The sequence below is a fragment of the Labrus mixtus genome, chromosome 7 (assembly GCF_963584025.1).
Source record: "Labrus mixtus chromosome 7, fLabMix1.1, whole genome shotgun sequence".
Classification (NCBI taxonomy): Eukaryota; Metazoa; Chordata; class Actinopteri; order Labriformes; family Labridae; genus Labrus; species Labrus mixtus.
Genome location: NC_083618.1, coordinates 7,384,670 through 7,411,380, shown reverse-complemented (window position 1 = coordinate 7,411,380; position 26,711 = coordinate 7,384,670). Strand labels below are relative to the sequence as shown.

At 42.9% G+C, this 26,711-nt stretch overlaps 1 protein-coding gene across 3 annotated transcripts in view; it reads right to left on the bottom strand.

Annotated features, from left to right (window-relative positions):
• Positions 1-667: 667 nt before the first annotated feature.
• The window catches only part of arhgap46a (Rho GTPase activating protein 46a), a 31,645-nt gene continuing 5,601 nt past the window's right edge, over positions 668-26,711 (bottom strand). The window contains exons 2-10 of one of the 3 annotated variants that reach the window (XM_061042431.1): positions 19,883-20,389; positions 9,460-10,909; positions 6,640-7,306; positions 6,287-6,379; positions 4,070-4,143; positions 3,615-3,814; positions 2,872-2,963; positions 2,594-2,763; positions 668-2,202 (exon numbers count right to left, since the gene is read on the bottom strand). In XM_061042431.1, the coding sequence (XP_060898414.1) occupies positions 2,008-2,202; positions 2,594-2,763; positions 2,872-2,963; positions 3,615-3,814; positions 4,070-4,143; positions 6,287-6,379; positions 6,640-7,306; positions 9,460-10,909; positions 19,883-20,389 (3,448 nt within the window). In that variant the 3' untranslated portion in view covers positions 668-2,007. Of the gene's footprint in view, positions 2,203-2,593; positions 2,764-2,871; positions 2,964-3,614; positions 3,815-4,069; positions 4,144-6,286; positions 6,380-6,639; positions 7,307-9,459; positions 10,910-11,878; positions 12,032-19,882; positions 20,390-26,711 lie in introns of those variants that run through there. The other 2 variants (XM_061042432.1, XM_061042433.1) reach the window with 2 other exon arrangements.

Here is a 26,711-nt window from a genome sequence, read left to right as displayed (position 1 = left end):
AAATCATGCAATTTACTAATACATTTTAAAATATATATGGTAAAAAAAATATATTTTTGTAAGGAGTTTGAACCCACATTTACACTTTATACTATATATTTATTCCTAAAAAAAATTAAAAGGTTATGCATTGTTGCCAACATGTAAAAATGTGAGTTAAAAATACAAATATATATATATTTTTTTACATACATCTGAGAAATTCTAGTTTGACACTGTTGTTGAGAGATAATGCTTCCAAAGGTCCAAAATACACAAACAGGGCCTGTTGACATGCATTAGTGGAGAGATGTCATAGTGGGGCTGCTACACAGGGGGCGCAACAGAGCTGTTGGGGGTTTGGTACCTTACTCAGTAGTAGTAGGGCAGTACTCTGGAAGTGGACTGTCACCTCTCCAGCAACCAGACCAACTTCCAGACCGGGACCGCACCAGGACTCAAACCAGTGACCCTTTTAGCTTTCTGATAATGGTGCCCTGCATGCCATGTCTATTGAGCACATTATGCTTAAATAATATTAAGTGTTCAATTGATTTATGAAGTGCATTTTTTCACTTTCCGTGCATGCAGTCTTGGTTGCATACTGTCCTTAACTTCCTGTCTCCTTTCTTCAATACTCTGTCAAAAGAAGGCAATGCTGCTCCAAACACAACACAGACATCCAGTCTACAATCAAACAAATCTTTATTTATGGACAGCCATTCAATATTACAACAAGAAGGTATGCAAACACACATACACACACATGTAAAGTGGTTTGTATCAGTCCTGTATTCAAAAGGGAGGCGATTACAGCAGAGAAATAACAGTTAATTACAAAAACACCTTTTATTGTTATTTACAGCAACATTTAACTTCACTCTCAACACAGGCCATTAGAATATATTCAAGGAGACTTAATACTATTTACACTTATAATTTATTTACAAGGGAGAAGCCTGAGACAGGACTAAATAGATGCACAAAAATTCTCATATAGTGCTTGGCATTTAAAAACTCAGTTCAGGTGTTTGTGTCAGATTTATAATGTTTTTCTGTGAGGGAGGTCATGGACATTATAACAACCAAAACACGTGTTTTTAATCAGACCTGAGCTAGAGAAAATACAGACCAAAAAAAGAAGAGAACACAATTCCATTGATGACTTGTTGATAATAATGGGACACAGTCTTATCAGTTGAATAACTGACACCCACATAACACTCTTGTCTTGTTCCACTTGAGTGTTTATTTTTTTTTAACTCTATGTCTTTGAATGCTTCCATCCATTACTAAGAGCTTTTCTGAACTTCCTATCAGCTTGTGCTTTGAAATGACGGCTCTGTATCAACACGACTGTGGTTGTGCGGCTTCTTGTGTCGTAAACTGACCAGTATCAGTTCAACTAATCAAAACAGCACAGGCAAGTTTATTAACGAGACAAATACAAAAGTTTGCATTTAGTCTCAAACATAGTCTCAAACTTCTTTACTTTGAATATTTTCAAATGTTCTGTACATGATAGATAAATGCTGTCTTTTCGTTCACACTTAACAATCATATACCCACACAACACACACTCCTGAATGAAACCAAAGATTTGAAAAAGCTGAGCTTCAAACAATATTGTTTTTTTTTTCTTTAATGTGCAAGTAAATATTTATTAAGTAAATCTGCACTCTCAGTTTACTCAGCTTGTTGTCCAATTAAACCATAGTAATACCCATTTGGTAAGACATGAAAAAGTAACTCTGTTTTCACATGCAGCAGTTACCACTGTATTTTCATCTAAAAAACACAGTGAAACCTAATCTATTGTGTCTTTCATTCTGAAAGTAAGTAAGAAGAAGGGACCAAAGTCCAAGCTGTGTTCTCACTCTTTGTGTTGTAAGAGGTGTTATATATCGCCTCATGAGTTTCCAGTGTGGTCTGAACAGAAACAGTGTTTATGCATGATTGTAAATGTGTAACTGGAGAAGCTTGTGTCCTGATTCAGCACCGAGAGGGGGGCTCTATGGTCTACAGTGTCTACACAACCCCTTCGATGAAACTGGTGTCCAGGTGAACAATGAGCATTCTCAGGAAGGACATCTCCTTGCGTGTGTTCTCAAAGATGACACGTGGATCATCGGACTGGCATCGAAGGCAGTTGGGCGCCATCACCATGGCCAGGTTGTTCACATCCATCTTGGTTATAGCCACGTTAGATGGCTGAGCGAATACCTAGAGATAATCAGGGATGGAAAAGAACAGAAAGCAATGAGCAAAGCCGAGTGTACAGACTAACTTTTTACCTTCAGTGAGTAATGTACGAGTCATATTCAGTTATGTAAGAGCTCAAATAAATTGGTATTTTAAATTGTGGATTTGTTTTGAGTAATTATTTTTGCTATGTTTGTGTTAGTTATATGTATATCAATGGAGCTATTTGGATCAATAGAAAACAATACTGACATAATCAGTATTCTTAATAAAAATGTCAAATTTTCAGAGCTGCTAAAAAAAAAAAAAGGTTTTACATTTGGACAGATAGCCATGGTGGTGTTGAAATTGGCAGCCTGGTTTGGGTGACTTTATAACACTGTGTTTGTGATGATTTGGAAATGTTGTTTACCTGCAGGAAGTGGATGAAGTAGCAAAGCACCAGCCTGTTAAGATCAGGCAGAGACTGAACCACGGCGATTGCTGCCACTGGGTCATCACAGTTATTAACGCACTGCTTGTAGAAGTTCATTGGTATAAGAGGTTCCTCAAGCTCTCGATACCAGAGCTTCATCAGAGATGCTGAACAAGAAAAAGACACGGCCTTAATTTAAATATTCACACCCATCATATACATGCAGACACAGAAACAAAGAGCTGATTATTTGGATTAAACAGTTCTTTACTCACCAGGAACGTTGGGGTCAGAGAGATTCTCTGGGATCCTCCACTGGTCTACCTGGAGCTTCAACGCGTTCACTTCATCGATGTCTCCTGGCACTCTGAAATAAAAGAAATCACTTCAGTTACACTCAGTAGCCACAAGATGGAACCCTAACTCTACTATTACATATTATCCATGTCCTGTGGCATTTTAATTACTCCTGCACACCCTATTGACTTTGAATGTGGCCTGTTGGCTGAAAGTACCATGCTCTTTGGATGAAAACAAAAAGATTATTATAAGATTGTCTTCAGGAAGGTCCACAAGTACAGCTGAAATTTTCAGTGAGCTTCGTACAAAGTAATCTTGACCAAGAGGACACTTCTCTAAATAAACCTAGATGCTACAGAATTAAAGTTTCAAGACAAAAACCCAACCCAAACACACAGTTGATGAGCTCCCTCATGCTTGTAAGCTTAAGCAGTAATGTAAACACATATTATGAAGCACCAAATTAAACAGTGCTGGTCTCAGGAGTAAAGCAGGGCTGTGTTTGTTCTGCTGTCTGTTGTGTGTATTGAACACAGGGAAAGCCTGCGTTGGATACAGGGATACAGGAGACCACACACATCTGTTTATACACACTCTTCATACAATAAAGCATACACACACATACAGTACATAAGATCCCCTTATATTTTCCTACCCTCCACCTCTCTCACACTGCTCAAGTCGTGGCATGTAAGTGGTATAGTGAAGACTATCTTACCTGAAGATGCCCTCTGTCTGAGCCCCGCCCAGAGCAAGAACATACTGGGAAAGTTGAACCTGCACCCAAGGCAGTTTTCTGTCTGGGAACAGCTCACTCTGCCTCTCCATCACCTCTTCCAGTGAACTGCCAAACAGGGAGGGGGTGATGATGGCCCGCCTACTGTGGTCGATCTCCTCCAAGGTGGGCTTACGTAGACCCTGCAGGGGTGGGGGGTAAGGAAAGGAGGAAGATTTACAACCTGGGTACGTCATGATTCTAATCATAGTTGTGTCTGCAGCTGTGATACTATGACTGTGTATGTGCCTGTAATTATGTCTCTCTAGGATGACTCAAATGCGAATCGGGACTTTCAAACTGCCCCATTTTTATCCTGTGAGAACAACATATTTTTGATTTCAAGTGAATGCAACAGAGCTCAACTCGTGTTGTGTTCTTTCACTCTTCCAGCTTACCTTTTTGCCCCCTGTGATCGCCACCTTCAGCAGTTTCCGATGGCAGAACTTTGCATATGTGCTTATAGGCAGACCTGAGGGTGAACAGAAGAGGTAAGCTTAGTTCAATTAAAACAAACTCCAAAAGAGACAAAATCACATCCTTGTTATCAAACTTAGAAAAAACCCTCAAGCATCAGCCAGCATTGAACACTCAAATGATAAATTATTTAAATTCTTCTTCCCGTGAAGTAAGAAAAAAAAGAGCTGTTTTTCCCACAGATGTCAAATAGCGTAAAGCAAAGCAGGCTGTGGTAACTGGAGAGACATGTTGATGGTGTGAATTTGGCATATGGGGATTAGAGCAGGCCCAGCTCAACTGTCAGGCTGAGGGAAGATTTACTGCTGTTGAACAAAAGCTTAAGAGACAGGATTCAGCCTACACATCCAAACTTCAGGTGATTCATCCGTGTACACAGACATGAAGGGCTGGAATGAAAAACAAAGAGGCTTCCTGTCTTCTACCTGCTCTAACTAGTTATTGTAGGGCTCAGATGTATTTTACAAGTTAACTCAATCCCTCTGTCCCTTAAAGATGAAGAATTATGTCCACCTCTTGGTCTTCAAAAAAATAAAGGGGCCATCAACGACCTTTAAGTGTTTGGTCCTCATGCTTGATCCTAACTGAAAATCACCCCTTTCTTTAAATGCTGTGGTAACACGGCTTGACTCCAAACACACCCCTCTCGTCTATTCCCGTTCCCAGAATCCTCCACTTTATCAGCTACCCAAACCACTGCCAGATGGTAAAACCCACCATGGGATATTGAAAAACAACAAACACTTTGCAGTGTATTTCCTACAGTCAAAGATCCCAGATTTATGGCAAACAGGTGACTCTCATAGATGCTCACACAACTGCTAATCCGACCAAGTTTGACTATAATTATATCTAATTAGAGAGATCATACCAATAATTTGCCTTTGATCGTTGCAATGACAGTTTATTTTTCCCAAGTCTCCCAACACTGCGACTATGCACTAAAGCAAGAGTGCCGAGCCCCTGTGCTGCACGGAGAGGGGCTTTAACACGACTGGTGGTCTATATTTACATCAAGATAGTTGGCAGGAAAACAAAAACAACCAGGCAACTAAACCCCTGGAGAAATCTGAGCTCATCCGCAGCTTGACTATACTGTACCAGGCTGAGAACATAATGACACCTGTCTGCATACAGGCTGAGGCTAAATTTGACATCAAAAACACAGACGCGTCAAAGCAGGTTAAGGAGACTACCTCAGTCTCGTCTTCGTCATTGTTTATGTGACAGTCCAAGTGCTGTTTAAAGCAGGTGATCACTTATGCTTAAAGAAGTCTATTTCCAAGCACAGATCAGGCAGGTATAGGCTGACGAGAGGCCTCCAGTTGCCCCATGTGACTCCTATTGCTGCTCATTGCTCTGGTCACGCAAGTGCCATGCATGTTCATGCTCTTCCAACCATCAAAGCAAACAGCAGCTCTCTTTATGCCATCTATGTACATGTGAGACTTCTTTCTTAATTGCTTTGACCAAGATTCCAATCACATAAGACCTTTAGAGTTAGTCAGATATTTACAATAGACTCTCTCAATGGCCTCTTAGTCAGAGGTTTTACAGCATACAGAACTGAGTCACTCAACTACAATGTGAGGCCACTGCTGTGTTGTCTGCTGTCAGATGTTTGGGTTACTCTTCAGTGACATCATCATCTGAGCTGGCAGTGTGGGCTGCTCTAATGAGGTCACGTGCCAGTGAGTGTCCCCCAAAATGTCTGTGTGACATGGGAAGTGGTGGGAGACCATATAATGATTCACAGTGTGGTCCATTGTACCTGAACAGAACATTCTGATATTCTCAACCTACATGTTTTTTTCGGCTCAACTTTCTGTGAATCCCATTCATCATGTCTGTAAGGACATCAGCGTTCACTCATCTGGAAAACACAACTCTGAACTTTCCTTCCCACTCAGAACAGTCACTCTTCAAGGAGCAATATGATAGATTTTTACTGGCTTGTGTTGGTTAGAAACTCTAGACATGGAGTTTTGAAGTAAGTAGAAAAACATCTTGAGAACTTGCTCCCTGACCTACTGTGCTCTGTTAAACAGATTAGCTAGTACAAATGGGAAATACTGAGGATCCAGAGTTCTGAGAGCAATATATTGGACTAATGAGCAATAAATGAAAAAGAGATTTACCTTCTTCCTCGTCTGTGTTTTGTTTCCGTTTCTTTCTGGACTTTGAATTCTTCTTCAGCTTTAGTTCCTGCTGATCCAATATGAATTCACTCACTATGAAACAAAAGATAGCTGAGGTCAAATTTCTGATGGTTGATTGAAAAACATTAGGCCAATAACCAGGCCCTCAAACTCAGTCTGGGGCTTTCTGTCATAGTCAAACTGACTGGACTGAATCACAGATTCAACAGGCAAATGGAAAGGGAAAAAATAAAATGTAAATATTTCGAAACAACTAAAAATCTCTCTGGCCAACATAAACGAAGCACAATTCAGACAACAAGGGAGGTGCAGAAGAAAGAAAGATGACCCACCCTGTTGCTCAGTCTGAGACTCACATTTCTTGTCGCTGGTAGGCTCCGTGTGTCTCTGGATGTAGCCCTCTAGGTAGCAGCGGAACTTAGGCGAGGGGGCAAAAAAGGCCAAGCTGACAGCCATCAGCTCCCATCCTGCTGCCAAGCTTCTTGGGCTGGCGTTGCCTGTGGTTTGTCTTACCAACTGTATGTACAGCTCGTCCCGCAGCCCCGGCATGTCCCAGCACTTGGTGACAATGAGCAGGGCGGAGTGACGGCGGTCCAGACGTGAAGGCCTGTCTCCCATGTAGGCCTGCACCAGCTTGAACATCTCGCAGGCCTCTTTCCTAACAGCACGGTTGCTGGTGACCAGCATGGGCTTTTTGATGGATCCACGGTTCCAAGACAGCATGTTTGCAATGGAGACGCGGCGACGGAACAGGCCTTGAGTGTGCATGTTAAGGTGCTTGCTGGCCCAGTCCTCCATACCCATTGCTGGAGGCGGGGGCTGCCGCAGAGTGGCGTAGGAGAGCTGGTAGGAGGATCCTTGTGCTCTGTCTCCTGCCCCATCACCTCCCTCACTGTTGTCATGACTGGCGGAACGATGGGGGCCCAGGGAAGCAGTCCGACCATCCACCATGCCTTTCTTCCTGCTTTCTAGCTGAACCTGCAGCTCTAGGGTGCCCGTCTGCAGGTGGACAAAAGAGGAACATTAGATAGTTAAAAACGAGTTATATCGAAGAGGAGGAGGGAGGTGAAAAGGGGTCAGAGGGGTGAGGCAAAAGAGTTACAAACTGTGTGTATGCAGCTGCAGAGACCTCACTGTGTCATACTAGCAGCTGGGCTGCCCTCCGCCTACTGTGCTCTGCAGAGCTAGTGCTTGAGGGGGAGTGCTTGCAGTCCAAATGCTAGAAAATAATTGTACCGGGAAATAAATCTCCTAATCTGAAGAGCAGGTTACCAGATAGTTCCATAACAGCCCAAATACCCTGCCACCTTTATTGCACCAGACCCATCTGTACTCTACATGACTAGACCAATGTTATACACAAGACCCCCCAATGATCCCAACGGTTATGTTTATGATTGAAATGAGGGCCTACCCTCAATCAGCAAACCACATAAATACTGAGAAAGAGCCAGGGACAACACAAAACCTCGACCAGAATCAGAACTTAAATTTACAAATGGAAAATAAAACTCTGACATGTGGAAGAATGGACAATACGGAGGTGATGGGTGCCAGAAAAGCTGGACTTTAGATTTTGGTTTCTAAATTGAAAAGAGAAGATTTGAGGTTCAGTTCTGCTTTAGATGTACATGTTTAACAAGGGATCGAGACATATGCTGTAAAACGTATGCTTTAACATAATTATACTGTTGTACAGAACATGTAGAGATGCATGGACACAGAACTGTAATTTAGTCATGCTATGGGTGTAGACACAACATTACAATAGTGGAAAGAACATACCACTTCAAAGAATATAATCAATTTAGTTTAAAGAAATGGTCAGCTTCAGTACATGCTTTGAATAAGTTAGTTCAAAGATCTTTTGACCAGAGCAGAAAGCTCAAATGTGGAAATGTGGAGCTGCTCATAGTAAGCCATAATCTGTGTGTATCTGTGCGCGTGTGTGTGATATAACAGCAGGCCTGAAAAACATTCCAGGACAGACTTAGGGGGCCCACTCAGTGCTTCTTGGCTGTTGTCTAACATGCTAAAGCTACAGTGGTACCAATAAGCCTTGGTACCAGCTTGCCTTTGCTTCCTCCTCCTTTCCCTCCTCCTCTCTCTGCCAAATACCATATGGCCTGCAGTGGTCTTCCTTCCTGACCAGGGGAAGCCATGTCCTGAATCTCTCTGGTCTGGCATGGGCCCCAGATGCCCAAACACAGAGCTGGCATATGAGTATACAGAACCTGCAGTGCCTGGCAGATGGATGTGGGTAATAAGATGACAGGTAATGCTGGATCATTTCCATAACAGTCAGTGGAGACCAGCTTGCCCACTGCTTACCGTCCTAGGGACATTTAAGCACTCAAAAAGTGAATGTGAGAGGCAATACTCACAAATTCTACTTTCAAAGTAATAGATTAGCCTCACTGTTTTCATCTCAGAGCTCCCTCTTAAATCAGTCATTTGTTATGAATTTGCAGATATACATTCTTCTTCTGAAAACAACACTTCAATTTATAGAGGTCTAGGCAGAACTTCTGCTGTGTGAGGGAGAGTGGAAAAAGTAGTTATTGAAAAAGGCTCCGCATGTTGCTTATTATGTAACTTTTTTCAGGAGTGTCAAATAGTTTTTTCATCTTGGATCATGTGCATCTTTTTGTGACAACATTTGTTGCATTTTGTGATGTCTAGGGTTAAAAATCTGCTCTTTGCTTAATAGCCAAGAGGAATATTTTTACTGAAACAATCCATCCATTCTTCCACATTTAGATTTTAAACTAGACACCATAAAGCATACCCAAAGCCCCAGTAGTTAGTGTGATATTGAATCTGGAGAGAAATAAGTATTATGATGAGTCCATACCAAACAAATATGATACTACTTGCAATGCGGGGTTCATGATAGGATTTTTTTTCACAATTTTTGTTAGAGTGTTAGAAAACCGGTATCAAGCTTTAGATATGAGAGCTTATTGACGTTTCTTCACTGTTTACAAAGTTGAATCATGATTCATTGCATGGATTTGAAACTTTCTTCCCTACATGTAACGAATTTCATCCGTTTTTGAGGTACCGTTACATCCCTGGACAGTAAAGTATCATGTTATAACTGTTTTAGTAACATAAACATTCACCAACACAATAATCAAGGTTGGGGTTACCTGTGAGGGTGGTCCTGGGGTCTCTGGTGAGGACAGGCTGGCCTGGCTATTCACACTCATTTCCAAGGTGTCCACCTTTTCATAGGTCCTTTTCTGTCTGCCAGGTATCTCAAGAGGAGTCAGCACCGGGTTGCCATGGGTACCGGCCCTACTCAGTGATCGGGAAGCCCCGCTGATGTCCTCTCGTGATGCACACCTGCCTGCTGACCCACCTCCCCCTCCTCCATACCACCTAAGTGAGTCCACAGGGGAACGTGTCCCTGGTACGGCAACCCTCTCCCCCATCTCTGGGTCCAGCCCTGCTCTTACCTCCCTCATGGTGTTGGAGCGACTAACCACCTCCCTCATCTCTGCCATCAGTCTCTCATTTAGGGCACACAGCTCCCCGCTGCTGCCTACTGACCCTGGCCTGCCCCCTGCACCGCTACCAGCTCCAACCCTTCTCCTGCTCTTCCTTCTCAGACTTGGGGAGGGGCCAGTTGAGTAACCAGAGTCTTGGTAGTTTGCTGTAGCCTGGGGGGTCGAGGAGGGGAAGTCTTGTGAGGCCTGGCTGCTCTGCCTGCTGTGTCGGGCCTCCATGGCACGCTGGACAGTGGCCTCAAGAACCCTCCAGGTTTGCTTCTTGTCCAGTGTACTTGGGCCGGGTGGCCCTTGCTCTCTGTCCCTAATCTGACCTCGAGTCTGGGGCAAAGAGTGTGCCTGATGCTGTGGATGTGGATGTGGCTGAGGCTGGGTCAAGATAGGATCCTGCCTGGAGGTAGGGGAAGGGGCACGTGTGGGCACTGGAGATCCTGTTGGGGGCCCCTGTTTGGGATCCACGTTGACCATGTGCCTAATGCACTCCAGACCAGCTGGACTATAGTCAGAGGCTGAGGGGTTTCTTCTATGTCTGGACCCTGGATGAGCAGGACCAGGGTGCTGGAGGTGTCTGGGCTTTTGGAGGCTATGAGTAGGTGTCAGGCGAGACAGAGGCTGTCCGTTGTACAGGTGTGCCCCCTCCACCTCCATGTCTATTGGGGGTTCATCATATATGGGACACTCTGAAACTGGCTCGTCATAGATTGGGGCAGTGCAACCATACTGCGGAGAGATTGGGCGAGGTGTGCTGGTCTGTGACCTGTGAAGGAGTGGACTGGGATGGCTACTGTCTGATGTCACCAAACAGAAGCTGCCATTGCTGGCTTTTCTCAGGTGATGGGCCTGACGGGTATCGGCTGCCATTTTGCCAGAAGGTGCTGTTTTATATCCCTGAGTAGAGCTTATATGTCCTCCTTGAGACTTGTTTCCAGAGGGGTGCAGGGTGATGGTGTTAGCTTTGCTTTGTGCACTGTGCTGGAGGTGCTGCTGCTGTGGCAAGGTTGGGCCTGGCTGGTTACGGCTCATGCTGTTCACCTTCACCAACATGGCTGCTTTAGATCCTGGTGCAGGCTGCCATCTTTGAGAAGTGTCCCTGAAGAAGAGAAAGCATAAGAAGAATGAGACTTGCTCTTGCTCAAGGCAACTTTGTATTTGTAGTTCATATAACCCCCCAAAAGTCTATAGATGGTCAAATAAAAGCATCATTATATACAATAGTACACAGGCATGAAGCAATTTGCTATATTTTAAACATTCCAAGAAAGCCACAGATGACAGGGCTGGGAAAATCATCAAATTCTTCTAAACATTTTGCTGACCTCCAAAGACTTCACTCCATTTTTAGACTGGCAGTCATAATAGCCTCGTCAAACCCATGAGACAATAACTCCAGTGTGTAGTGCAAACCAAGTTCCTAAAGATAAAGAGTGACTGAACACAACACATCTCACAGAAATCAATCCTCAACTTGGGACGCAGATGTCTGGAGAATGGTTCAAAGTAACGCTTTAATGTATGAAATACACATTGGTGGTTGTATTTCTATTAAGTAGCTATTGTAAGTGTCATTATTAAAAGTTATCTGAAACATTTAATCAACATTTGGATGGCAAACAAGCAGAACCCATTTAAATATGTTGAAGAACTGCAGTATTTCACAGCTGAGAACATCTGCACTTGGGTACAAAGGTTAATTCTTCTCCTTTTGGTTAAGTGGCCGGGCTTTCTTCAAACGCAGCGGCTCACTTCTAATCCCAGTAATGTTAAACAATCTGCTATCAATCTGGTCATGCTGCTCTGGTCTACTGCCCTTGACTCTGCTGTCACCTCATAATCTACCCCAGCCATCAGGACTTTAAGTTCCTTAACTGATCAAAAACTTGCCCTCTTAAACAAAAGTGTGTGTCTAATGCAGGCATTACGGCACATCCACGAACAAAGATGCTGCTGGCCTGAGTAAGTTTTATGTGACGCAGTACAGAATACACAAGCTCTATAGACTTGCTGTCTAGATTAAGGTCATACAGGTAAGTAACTCTGACAGCAAAAAAAGGACACTTACCTTCCCTCACTCCAATCTCTACTGAACATACAGTGAGATAATTAATTAGATTAAAGCCAATCACCTTCTGTTCTTGTTAATCCAAACATAAACACAGATCAGCGTAGAGTTTGAGCAAGTCTTTAAATGCTTCCTTTTCCCAAATGCTCTCAGTTGAGAATTAGGCTGTAACAGTGGTAAAGAGGACGCAGAGGGAGGAGGGAAAGAGGCGGAGTGACCCCCCCTCTCCTCCCCACATCTCTCTGGAACAATGCTGAAACAATTCCCCTGAGGTCTCAGGCCAACGGCAAACTTCCTTTAGTCCTCCTAGCTACAGCTCAGCCTTCTCTCTCTTTCAGGACCTGGTGCCTCCACCCCCCATCGTCTATACAGTGAGTCACACCAACTCAGAAGTTTGAACGTAAACAGTCTCTCATCTTCAAACGGTTTTACAGATTCACCATCCAGGGAGCGCCTATAAACAGCTGGATCACAGCCACCTGGCACAGCAGCAGGACAGCCTGCCACAACCACCATTGCTGGGATTGCTCCAAGGCTCCCACCTCACTGAGACCAATCAGGGAAGTTTACAGCCTAGACAACACTTAATACACACAGAGAGACAGGCACGTGTGAAGACAAGAAACTCTGAGGGATTGGATTCACCCCAAACCGCCACTGTTTAGTTGTTACAAGCAAGTGTGAGTGTGTATGGTTATACAGGTTGGAAAGGGGGGTTGATAGGTGACAGCTGTAAACATGAGAAGCCACTGTTTGTACTCTTTGAAACAGTGTATGTTTTCTCACTCTGGTCTTGTCAAGCAGGAGGAGGTGATACAAGTGCTATAAAATCATTCCCACATCAGCAGCTGATCGTTTAGCACCGGTTTGCTAAGGCAGGAAAAGCTCACACATGAATCAACAAGGCTTTTTTAAATAATTAGAGATGGTAACAGAACACAGCGGACCTCACACATAAAACCACAATAATCAAATCCCACTTTCATTACGCACAAACAAATGAAACCTACATAAAATAATCTCTGAGGGTTCATGTGATGGCTCACTGTAAAAACTAGGAATCTGTCCAATATGCTGTTGGTGGGTGGATGACGTACTTTATAGCAGTGACCCTGAGATAGTAGTGGCCACTACTTCCTGTCTGGGGAGGTCCTCTGGAAGGTTGGAGAGAGGACTTCCCTACATGTAACACAAACAGGAAATGCCTAATGTACTGTTCACACACTGTGGCCATGGCAGAAGTATGGGCTAAATCTCAATTATAGGGAGCTTAGACATAGCTTTAAAATGTTTAACTTAATTCATGGGAAATTTATATCAGGGAATCAACATAGGCCCCTTTGAGCCTTACCTAAACGTCAACATCAATAAAGGTTTACTGAGAAATATGCAGTTGTGTTGTAATATTTTTCAAGGACTGAAATTAAACACAATTACTAGTCTGTGAGGGGAATCCTGCTAAGGCCATCTCACAGAATTTAGACAGAGAGGGATTTAGTCAGGTTTTGTCTCTGTTGTCTGCCCACCATTGTCCTAGTCAGGCTTAGCAAAAGGTCTAGCATGTTCACCCCTTCCATCTCTGGCACATTATGCTGGATGTCAGTGGGGCGTTTGGTGTGATGATCATCACCGTCACATGGGGGCCAGTAGCCAACTCCAACAGTAAGACTCTGCAGTGTCTTCGATCTCTATCCAAAGCCTGTAATCCCATTACACAGCTAGAACAACACTCGCATATCAGTTAACCCCAGGTCAACCAAATAAAGTATAATTACAAACCCTGAACCATAAGAGGGACAATGAAGATACAATGGTGAGAAAATAAAAAACAGTGCTAGAATGGGGAGATGATTGGTGATGGGAGAGGCAGGGAAGATGAAAAAGAACAGAGCTGGAGAGACAAGAGAGAGGCTGTGAGCATGTGTAAATGAGAAGGAGTGGGGATTAGTCGTGGGAGAGTGCAGCAAGGGAATGAGCGGGAAGGATGGCATTCCTCAGGGCTCTTTCAGGGGCCTCTGTGGCAGTGTGTGGAGCTTCACACAATGCATGGCTGTGCCATCGTCACGGAGACGCCTCCCTAAACGACTGCAATGGAGCAGGGGGGTGGGAGTGGGGGGGACTGCTGAACCTGAATGAGCCATCTTTCCCCTCCAGGGACAGTCAGGGAAATAGACAGGCTCTTACATAACACTGAACAGGCCAAACCTTTATTCTTATCGTTTTGAAGGTTGTTTAGAAAGGGTGTGTTGCGTGCTGGTTCTCCGCCTGTCAGGTGTTTATTGAATGGTAGTTTAAGGTAGGGATTATGTACAGCTATTTATCACAGAGTTTTAGAGACACATGAAAAGTATCACTTTTTTTAAAGTCCAACTGTTTCCAAAGAGATAATCTCTAATAATTATTTTTTAAGCACATGACTAGAAACCCACAAACAGGCTACGGCAACTTATGCGCTCACAAACCCTTTATTCAGAGCCAGGAGCTAGCTTGAGGGACCCTTAGTAATATGGAGAAATGTAAGACAAAATGAAGTTAGAGGCCTCTTGGAAACCATCGGGGTAATCTGATTGGCCCTCAGGGCATCAAATCAACTTAAAGGTCAGCAAATTTCAATTAGTCTCAGTGGCTCTGGTGTCCTTGCTGTTCTGGATATTGCTGTTGTCAGGTTGTCTCAATAACCAGCTAAATATAAGATGGAGACTCTGCTGTCAACAGATGTTGAGTCTCTCCTTTCTTTCCTGCCTGGAATAACTGTTGTTGGAAAAGTCATCAGCTGAGTCATTTTGGCGGATGGGGATATGGATTTGGAAGTTCTTAAATATACCCCCTGGGAGTAGTGGGGTCTGAAAAACACGAGTTATTATTAACATTGCATGGACAGGAAAAGGAAATGAGGTCGCATAGGCCAAGCTTCTGCTAAGCAAACACCTCAGAGCACAAACCAATCTGATCACTGTGATCCACATAGAGGAAGGAAGCTAAAAAGACAAAGAGTTGTATCCACCTCACCAACACTGGATGCTTTTTTTCCATTTGAACAATCTGTTATAAAAATGTTAAAGGTCCAATATTCTGCTTTTTCTGATTTTATATGCCCTTTAGTGTGTTTTCCATGTGTCCTGTGCATGTTTAGGCTCGGTTCTAGCCCCCCTCGATAAAAATTTGTCAGTGCGTCATTGTCAGTGTGAGATCACTGATCTAAGCCCATTGGCTCGTTGTGGCAAGCCCTGCAGCTCATGTTGAAATTTCCGAGACGCGTGCTGAGCAACTGACCAATAACGACAGAGCGGATCGGCAGACCAATCAGAGCAGACTTGGCCCACGTGGGGTCTAACAGTGTGGGCTCAGCAGAGTGTAGCTGACGGACTCAGAGCGTAGAGGGAGCAAGGAGGAGCAGTACATGAAAACAGACACTTTTTTTCGGGCTTTAGCTATTGTGAACGTACAAAAGTAGGTTCATAGATTAAATATATGAACCCCAAAAAGGGCACAATATGGGCTCTTTAAGAAAAAGCATAAAAGGACAATTTGGGCACACAAGGTTGGTAGACCCCTAGTTCCTGTCAGACACCTCCAGAGAGACAGCTGTCCTATGACAGCTGAACGGACACACCTCCCTCATCTGAGACAAGATGTCTACCAGTTGTGCATGTCTGTGGCTCCCATAGCCTGACCCTGTGAGTAGTGCTGGGCTGGGCAAGAAAACAGCCACTAGGATCATTTTGAAGATACAGGATGAGGCCAAACCCAACTGGATTCCAGAGAGACCCGCCTCTTTAAGTGTATCTGTAACTCTTCTTGTGAGGGCAGATCCCATGATCAACTAAAAATCCTCTTCAGACACAAAAAACTGTTCCCATCAGTCCCAAGCCTCAGAGAGATGATTGAATATACAGACAGGGTAGAAAAATAAAAAACAGTGTAACAAATAACTACGTCCCATTCGAAATATATTTGGAACCCTAAATATCATGTATGCATGCTGCAAGTCAGCTGAGGCAGTGACAGTATCATGCCTGAGGCCAGTTCACATGTGGTGCCATGGCCAATTCAACTACAACCAGTGTTTAGTGATATCTAAAAAAAAAAAAAACAACCCAATAATATCTTTTGACACACGGCCTCAGTGAGACACGTTAATTGTCTCTGTAATCAAGTTCGAGAAAGCCATAAACTTTGAGTTTATGAGAAAGCCAGTGAAATGTGGGGCGTGGAAAAAAGGGCAGGAATAAGAAATAAAATAGGATAGTGTCTCAGCAAACAATTTTGCATATACCCAGACTAAAAGTTCAGAGTACAATGTTTTCACATAAGAAACACACACTGCCACAGAGGCCTCTGGGTGTTTTATGTTGTTTAAGCCTCTTACCAAAGGTGATTTTCAGTCACTATGTGATAGACAAAGTTGTTTTTGAATCTTGAACAAAAAATTACTACTTTGCTATTACAGGCATTATATAAAAACATCTGAATGGGAAACTTACCACACTAGCAGTGTAGAGATAAAACAACTCTTTCCAGTGCTGTGGCTAACCCTCTGAGTGGCAGGAGATGAAACGAGAGGTTTGTGCTCTCCCAGTTAACAGCCAGACAATGTGTGACTCATTAGAACGTTATCTACTCTATGTTAAGCCCCTTCATCTCCTAAAATAAAAACATACTAGTGATTTATCCAGCATGAATCACAACCAGACAGTACAAGCACGTGAGGGTAACTTGTTGTGTTTTGCTTTTACATACTTTCGTTTTTTAATGACATAATTTACCCCAAAAAAATCCCCCCAAAAAGAAACTGAAATAGAAAGTAAATGTTTCCTTTTTAAAAAAAAAAATGTTATGGGCAGTGTCGTCAAACACGTTTGGAGAATTTTCTACATGAATGCTTTAATAATTCTACTATATATCATACTGGAAAGGAAAATTAATTGGGAAACTTGTTGGGCAGTTAATTAAATTCAGCTACCTTCTCTCCACTTTTTTGAGGAAGGGCTTCTTTGTTTAACATAGAAACAACTCTGACAGATATTTATTTTGGTATGTATATACACCAACCTCTGTTAAAGCTTTCTGAGAAGTAATCTAAAGTGAATCCTTAATCAGGAAATGTAAGTTAGCAACAATATCATTACAGGGCTAAATGAGAGGCACAGCCTATTGCATATAACAGCATAACAAACAGAGAATATATAGGGTATGGGTGGGTGGTTGGATGAATGTTGAGGCTGGATCTTTGTATCGTTGTTACTGAGCTAGTTCATAAAGTGCCACCAATGCAGAAGGGACACAACTTTTCTTAAAACAAGCCTTCTTACAGTTCATGACCCTGTTTCTACAGCCGAATGGAAGGAGTGTGAAAAGGACATATAGTTGTTCTTCTTCATTCAGCATGAGCATACTAAGACTTCTTGCTTAGAAGAAAGCTATCAGTTGACCCTGAGGGACAACTGGGTCTAAGTGAGATCCTTTGTTCCTTTTAGTGGTCCATTATATGCCTCAGGCTAACCCAGAAGACAAAAGCAGTGCTGTGACCCTGATGTGAACCACCTTTGGACGCTTCTGGGTTATGTTACACCATGATGCCATGTGTCCTCAGCAGACTTTTTACATCTACTCAACCTCAGCAGGTCTCCTGTAACCTGAAAGCTCAAAGGAAAGAAGCCCACACACAGTGATGACGGGCATACACACAGATCACACATAATATAAAGTGAAATCCACTACAACAGCACAGACACACGTATTGAAGGGGGGGGGGGGGGGGGGGGGGGGGGGGGGGGTAAAACTCAATACAGGTGATCTAAGATAGTTGATCTGTTACACCTTTAGGTCCTCCATCAGGGAAAGAGATCAGTTCCCTTTGCTTTTCTGTTCTCATCTCAACCACATGTGACTGACATGTTTACCCTTGGAGACTACAGTACTTCCCTGATGAGCTCCACAGGCTCAAAGTACCATGAAATTCCCAGGACATGTGATAAGACTTGGCCAATGAGTAACAGATTTGGCATGAAGACAGACGCACTCAAAAGCCTTCATTTCCTATAAGAATAGAAAAATACAAAGATATGAGCTTTAAAAAACAGAGGGCCAGACAGACAGCGAAAGGAAGCCGTATCCAACAACCAGGGCTTAGAATAACACAAAGGGTGTGTTGTGTGGTATTTGGAAACTCTTCTATCTACTGAAGAGATTTATTAATAGCCCAAAACAAAAGGAAACTGGTGTTGGAAGAACTGTGATTGTCCCATCTCCGCAAAGAACAGCATTGTTTTCAAAAGGTCATAAGCTAATAACATTTGATCTCTGCTGAGAGAAAGGGGAAGGGAAAATATGTGAAGACATTTCTAAAATAGATATATAATGATATTAATGCAGATGTTTGAGGAACTATGAAATACCCCATTACTGTATGGAACTAAAATAGTTAAGACCAAAAGATGCATGTAAAAAAAGAAAGAAGACTATGCTCTCATGAAAGTCCCTAAAACTCCACTGCTTTGCATTGGACAGAACAATTTGCTAACCCTCAAACATCTATGACCTTTCTAACTCTCCATTTAAACTTTCTCCCTTCCTCCTTACCATTGATCCTTGTCATAATCAATAAGGTGGGCCTCTAACTGAAGACAAGCATGACTCCGTTTGTTTTCATCCATTTTGAGCTGTCACATTCCACCCCCTCTGTGCATTTTGTGGTTTCTAATTACATGCTTAGAGATGGAGGCTGGTGAGCATGTGAGGGACCATATGGCTAAGTAGGGTATCAAGACTGTGTAGCAGAGAGTCCACCGCTTCCTCTGAAGAACACAGCTGGCCATTGTTTCGAAGAGAGACAGTTATGGTTGAATCACTGGTCAGTTATTTTTTTTTAAAGGTTTATTGTTGGACTTTTTTTAGAGATAGGACAGTGGATAGAGTCAGAAATCTAAGAGAGAGAGAGTGGGGGATGACAAGGGGATAGGAGCCACAGGTCGGATTGGAACCAGAGCTGCTTGGAGACCTCGGCCTCCATGCATGTGGCGTTTGCACTAACCACTACGTTACCCCTCAAGGTACTCTTAACACTCTCTGCACCCACCAGAGGTAATACAACATGGCCCCCAGCTATGTCTGACCAATTGGTTCCCCTCAACATTTTAGTAATCTCAAAGGAACTGAAGGTCAAAGGAGACACCTTCTAATGGCCAAGGTTAGGTACAAGAAGGGTCAGGAGGAACCAGAGAGCGAGAGTCGCCACAGCAGAGCCTCTGAAAACCAGCAGGGCCCGCCTTGTTTATAGGCAGCTGGAATGTAGCGGTTCTGCTTGTTATTAACCACAGACAACACTCTCTCACATGCCTCTCATGCATGCACATTTAAGCTCTCAACCATAAGAGGCATTACAGTCTTTGAAGGCCTGGGGCCTAGATTTGTTTTAGGAAAATGTAATGAACATTGGAGCAGGGTGGTGCTGGTGTGCACACAGAAGGACACTGAGATGGCCTCAGTGGCCCTGTGCCAGGGGAAACAGAAGTGGCATGTTTGGAATCTAGCTTTGAGGGAAGAGACGGTGGTTTGGACAAGGCCACAACGCAGAGCATGTGATGGGGATCTGAATGACTTACTGTTAAAGGCCGTTCTGCACCACTAACCCTAGCGTGAGGGGGGTGCCCTGCTCTCTAGTATAACTGACCGTTCTCCCCATTTGGTAGCAATTTGCTGAAATGGCTGAGCATGCTTCACAGGCAAAAGTATGGAAACATGGACCATATGGAATGTTCAGATAAGTGAGAATGAAAATAAAAAAGGAGTTTGAGCTCAGTCTCAGTGGTCAAAAGTCAAAATAATTCTGCAAGTTCTCATAGCTGGAGCATTTGAAAGTCATTATGACTCACTATGCCACATGCTGCGATGACTATCACATTTCCCCACTTCTCTCCAGGTAAAATGATCCACTAATGATTAAGCACAAATCCCTTTCCAGACTTATTGTACACAAGCTACGGAAGGTTTGGTCATGCTTACCTCTGAGGGTTTTTACTGCCTTCTGAGCTGTATTCGCTACTGCTTCCATCTCCCTGCACTCTGCTGTCCACTGAGGGGTCCAGCTTGACATTAGCAGCCTCTTCATTGGTCTCCAGAGGTCTGGGGACAGGGCTGTCTCCGTCCTGCTCAGGCTGAGGAGTGCAGGGCCCTTGGCTCCCTACACTGCTGATACTTCCAGTCGTTCCATGGTGTTGCCTGTCCACACCTCCTCCAGCCCGCTTGGCCTCACTGCATCGCCTCATGGCCTGGAGCTGGGACAGGGGTACAATATCTGCTCCTTGGGGTCGATGCCAGACTGTGCGTCGCCCAGTAGAGTTGTAGTAGTAAAAGCGGCCACTGTGGTGATCAAACAGCTCCCACCACTGGTTACCGTCTGATTGCCGCACAGGAACGCCTGGAGGGGGATCCCAGCCGCACTCGCCAGTGGTCAGGTTAACATACATGCGCTCACGGGAGCGTGGCTCCAGGATCTCTACCCAATCAGAGCTGAAAAAGAAGAGACAAGTCATAGTGTTAGCTGAAAATAGCAACAGATTATTCTCAAACAGGACAAGATGAAGCATTAGAGGCCATGGTCACGCCTGAGTACTAATCAACTCAACAAGCCAGTAAACAACTCACACTGTTTGACAGACTATGAGGCAAAAAAATGCCCATTTGGCCATATGGGAAGACTGTCCTTGTTTGTGTGTCCTACATGTTTCCATCTGTTTGTGTGTGTGTACGCAATGATATCATCTCATTGGTAAGAAATGGAGCAGCAGGGGTGATGGTGTGCATGTGTGTTTCCTGAATAAGGGGACAGGTGGACACACTCAGCGAGACACCAGGCATTGAGTCAGCAGGGCCCAAACAGAACCATACGCTCTCAGTGCTACTATGGCAAAAACCAATGAGCTTAACTACAATCACAGAGTTGCAACAGCAAGCTCAGCACAATACACACAGGCAACAAAAAGGGACAGTGGAGAGGGGAGGTGCAAAAAAAAGAGATAACAGCAGAAAGAGAAACAGAGTACAAGACAACCCAGTTTGCAGAAAAGTATACGCTCACAAGGCATGGATAAGAGAGGCTACTAATTACATGCAATTAGAGCATGAACTGAATTTCAGAGAACTTATAGGACACTCCATCTGTGTTGAAAAGAGTGTGCTGCATGTTACAACTGCATTATATCACCCTATAACACTGTAGCCACCTACATGAAATCAGGGACAATTAATGTCTGAGAAATAAGCAATGGCGGCCGATTGCTGGTGTATATCCAGGTCATGCTACCCTTTAGTGGGCTCTGTTATGTCTCCTTTGATCTAGTTCCCTAATGCAGGCCTTAACTGTTCCAGGAAATCCATGTGGGAACAGGAGCAATGCAAACAGGCAGTAAGACTCCTTTCCCAAGTCTCAGACACATTAGATCTGTACATCAGAGCCAGAGGAAAAACAACTCTCCTTTTTAGAGTCTCTTAATGACCACTTCAGGGTCCTGGCAAGCCTGGGTCATTTCTCTTCTTCAGCATCCCATCCAACTCTGGCCTAGTGTCTCTAAGTGAAAGGTGCCAATGGGTAGGATTCTGAGTCGCAAAATTGGATCTTTTCCCAGCTGTCACGGTTGTTTGTGTTACTTTTCTGCTGTTCAAGCTACCTGTGATGATCAGAAGGGGCACAAAGCTCAGACCGGATAAGATACCCACAAGCATTGCTCATGTACCTGCCAAGTCCACCCTGTGTGCACCCCTGATCACAGAAATAGACACAGAGCAGTTTGGTACACGCTAGATCTGCCTGGGTTACAATGTCACGCTGTTGACTACAACAGCTGTTGTTCTTTTTTACCGCAAAGCCTTGGGGTACCGTATTTGACGTACCTCTTCCTGAAAACTAAAGTATCAACATCTCTTATGTGCTCTTATGGCTCGATATCATTGAAAGGCTATATGGAGAGAATATAGGAACCGTCTACATAATGTCCACATATGTGTCCAATGCTCTTTGCTGGGAAGCCATCTGGTCCCTCACACCAGTCAAAGAGTCCCAACTATATTGGACTCAACAAAGGTGTTTTTTGTGAATATTTTTAACCCATCGGAATTTACAAGAAAAAGACGGAGCAAGGACTAAAAAAAAAAATCAAAACTGGTTTGGGTTCATTTCTTCAGTGTAGTGTGACATACCGACTTGTTACAAAGAGAGAAGTCCCAGCTATCAGATGATGACTTTCAGACTAATTAGATCTGCAACACTTCATGGACGGGCAGCCTTGCAAATAATGGGGCATTCAAAGCTGAGGCCAAACAGTCAACACCACCCCACACATACCAGAGCCTTCATCCTTTTACTGCACCCAGCCTCCAAAAGAGGCCTTCCCACACTGAGAAACTGATCTCTCCATGCCGCATTCCTTGTTATTAAGCCCTGTGTTTGTCATCAAACTCTGTGTGCAGTGTTTGTGTCTGAATCAAAATAAATCAGTCCCTTATGAAGTCGGGCAAAAACAAGTCAAGGCTGCGTGTTTCTCTCTGTGCATATCTGCACCCCAGATTTGCATGGCAGTCAAAACTGAAACACAACTGAGAGGAACACAACTTCTGACACCTTTAATGATACTCTGGTTAAATAATTTTAAGGTATTAAGAGTGTTAGTAATTTCCCTTTAAGCATGGATATTTGCAGATGTGTATGTGAACTAAATATAAATTAAGATTTATATGCATGCAAGCACAAATCTGTCTACTGTATGCAGGTACATGATCTTACAAGACCTGGTTGCAATTCATACACTAAATAACTCTACCATAAATGTATTGGACATTGATCAGCTAACTACTATCTGATCAGCTATTGTTTAAAAAAAAAAAAAAAAAAAATTCCCCCCTTGTTTTCTTTTTCCCTTTAAATGTTTGAAAGAGAATTTGATTGTGAACAACCCGTAACAGAAACCCAGATTTGAGGGTCAACTGTGGCAGCATGGGGTGTAGTGGTTGTGTAAGGACTGTTCCCTCTGGGTAAATAAACAGCAGTAGAGTTGAGAGCAAGTCTGCGGGGCTCTGCTGACACAACCAGATAAGCAGGAAGACAGACCAGTGTTCAGGTTCGGAAATTCCTGGAACATCACTTTTGGGAGTAGTCAAGCAACATGAGTTTAGTGCATTACATGGGATGCTCTGCCACAAAGGGACATGTTCTCAGCTGGAGTTACCAGGATTGGGGTGAACACACTTTGATTTATCCACATTTAAATTGAAAATTGATTGTCGTTCTATATTAAAAACATATCCCTAGTTCTAATTAAATAAAAAAGTGATTCCACTGCTCAAACTTGACGTACTTAATTTGATAGCGCAACAACCTAGATGCTGTGCATATCTGGTAAACTTAACTACATATAACACCATGACAATTAACCTCAGACCAGATTTCCTTACTACAGAAGCCAACATAAAAGTGCAGAGCATGGCTCTTAACAACCAGGCAGTCTGCCTCATGCTGCAAATGTTCATAAATGGTTTGGAATGCAGTCTGCAGCGGCCCAGCGAAGTTTAACTCCAACCAAAATGTTTTATATTGAACTAAAATTAACTTACACACATGGTCCTGTGACTGAAGGACACAGCACCTGACTTACATCAGAGGAAACTCAATCTAATTAAAGCAGACTTGTATGACTAGGGAGCCGTGTTAGAGGTTTGTGTGGTCCTTAACCAGCCCTGACACCTCTCAGTAAACACATGAAAACATAGAAGGCTGAGGAGTGGTTGGATTTGACAGATTCTTTCAGAAATATAAAAATAGTAACTGTTAGTAGTCACAAGACTCTTAATGTAATCTTATTTTTTAAGGAACCTTTCTTCTTTCCCAACAGTAATCTTCATTTGAGATAATTCTATGTATCAGTGGGTTAATCATTTGCCTACTGATATTACACAACTCTACGTCTAAAAAAATACCGACACCTTTGAAAGGACTGATAGCGTTTAAATGCGTGTATAAAATCTAACCCTCTGCTCTACGATTGTACTCAAGATCCCTTTTCTCTCACTTGAGACACTTTAGCAGCCTACGGTTATTCCACATCAACTAAAAATATGTTTGTGAATTTGTAAAAAAATAAAATAATTTACAAACAGAGCCTGCCTCTTGGACCAAGAGGCCAGATCTGACATATGACCCCTCTCAAAGACATGCACATGAGCACACCTCCTGATTCTTCCAGTCCCAATGTGCCAGAGGTTTCCTTCTGTAAAAGAAATGCTCCATCCATCAGCCACAATTTAAAGTCATCTCCAAAAATAACTAGAACTGAGAGCTGTTTCCCAGAGTCAGGGAAACACGGAATATAGCTCATGGAATCTGCCCCATTGTTTCAAGCCAACACCAAAGTGTAAATGGCACTTTTCCCAGCAGCAGTAAACACAGAGGACCGGACAATACATTCACTATAAATAGGGCAACAAGCAGCCCTGTGTAATTGTCCTGCTTTGCATTTCAAACAAACTTGAATACCAATGTGGCTGTGGATGTTGTCAAAAAGATAAAGGACACAGAGAGAAAAAGATTGTTTTCTCTGTGTAGCATAAAGTTTTGCCTAAACAGAGGCAGCACAGTTTCATCAGATAACAATGGCTGAAATGCAGCTTTATGATTCACTTCCATTGTGTCATTTCTGATGGACAGACAAAATACCGCCAGAAACTGAAACAATCGGCTGTATAACTACATTCTACTGACCGATTAATCGGCCAGCCGATAATACCGGCCGATATTAGCATATCAAGTGACACATCCTTATTAGCTAATTTTATCGCATATATGTGCCGATTTTACAAGATTTATTTACCATTGAAATAGCAATTTATTTGAAGTTTCATTGTATTAAACTAGCAGTTCTTTTTCACCAGCAGTGTGCTATATGGATAACAACATGTATTATCACTCCCCAGAGTGCCAAGCAGTGATGCATGTACGTGCCCAGTACGTACAGTTACTTTCCAGTTGAGTGACCATCTTGTCATCATTATCTTTTCCACAAGTGTTCCATAACTGGATTGATCAATCAATGCAATAAATGTGTACTATCTAACTCTACAGATGGAAGATAGATCTAAGAAAGATATGGACCGATATATCGGTCTCAGATTTTTTTTCCTCCCCAAATCGGTATTGGTATCTGCCCCCCCAAAAACCATGTCTGTTCGGCCCTACTTAACTACATTCATTTATCAATTAACTTGTTTAGCTGAGAAAATCAAGACAAACCCAGTGAGCCGGCTAACATTTCAGGACTTTTGTAAGGTAACCTGTAACATATCCAAAAAACAGACTATTCTGAGCTGCTTTTTTTGTGACTGTCCTTGTGCAGGCTGAATTCTACCACATCTCCTCCATTCATCTGGAAACCTTAGCACTCAGTTCAGCAAGCACAACACGCACCAAGGTCCACCCTGGCCTGTTTATTTACAGGAAATTATTAAGAGACAAAAACATTCTTACATCTTAGATACCTGATTTTAAATAAGTCATTGCTAAGTAGAGAGAAGGGAGAACATACTTAGCCCTCTAGGTAAAAATGTAGCAACAATAAGAAATTGCACACACAGAGCAAGTAGAGGCTTGTAACTCAATATAATAGAGGGAGTGATCAACCAGAAGCAGACGTCTGTTTGATTTGGTATTAATGTCCAAAGTCTATTCAGCATGGCTGCTAGGTAACCTGATTATCTAAATACTGTAAAACAGGAGCAGGGACACACACTGACTACAGAAAGCCGCTGTGTCTAACGAAGATCGGATAAGAGGTGAATGGTAATTTGGCAAAACCTGTTTAAGTGTGTGTATGTGTGCTTGTATCTTCATGTGGATATACTGTAGATTACATGCAACTGCAAGCTTGTCACAGGCCTCTGTTTCTTTTCTGGAAGTCTTTATTAAACCCAATGTTTCCACTTAAAACAGATATGGGAAGAGATGTATGTGTATTGTTCGTTGCACTCCCCCCATCTGTCCCTAAACATCAGAGGGAGAGTGCACATGTTTCAGATGACAGAAAAAGCCCTGCACCTGTCATACACACATTCTTTGGCCCTTTTGTTTAACACCTCCCGTTCCTGCCCTGTCACCAGGGTTAGAGGTCGGTAGATCTCATGACACAATCGAGCCTCTGTTTGTGTGTGTGTTCCAATGTACTAATAATCAAATACTTGTAAAGACTGCTGAGTCTGTGGAAGGGCAAGGGACATCTGAGGCAGCTTTGCATTCAACCCCCACAGAAACGCTCATAAAAGATTTTATATTTTTGGTTAGGATGCTGAATATTTAGTCTTGTACACTGACTTTAACAGTGATCTTTGTACACCAGATCCACATGGATAGCATTCTGTTAGTCCCATGTCAGAAATTGTACTGGCTCATTCTCTTGAATCAGTTACGCCAATGTTCAATGTTTTCTTCTGCAGGTAACTTCTTTCATCAAATCAATCAATCTTTAATCAATCTCTATTTGTATAGTGCCAATTTATAACAAATGTTATCCCAAGACACTTTACAAAAGAGCATCTAAAATACCTTGCTCATTGTTATATATTTTTCTGTGTATTTGTACAACAGGGTTTCTCTGTCTTGTAGCCAAGGGTTAGGCATATTCAATTTACGTACAGCCACCAAGAATTCAAATGATGCAAAATATTTAGATTATTGCATGCACTGGAAATTGGGATTACAATGAGACCTTGTATGGATGACCAAAGGCTCACATAACCAACTAATTGCATTCTCAAATCCCACACCAATGTCACCTATTCCACAACAAAAGTT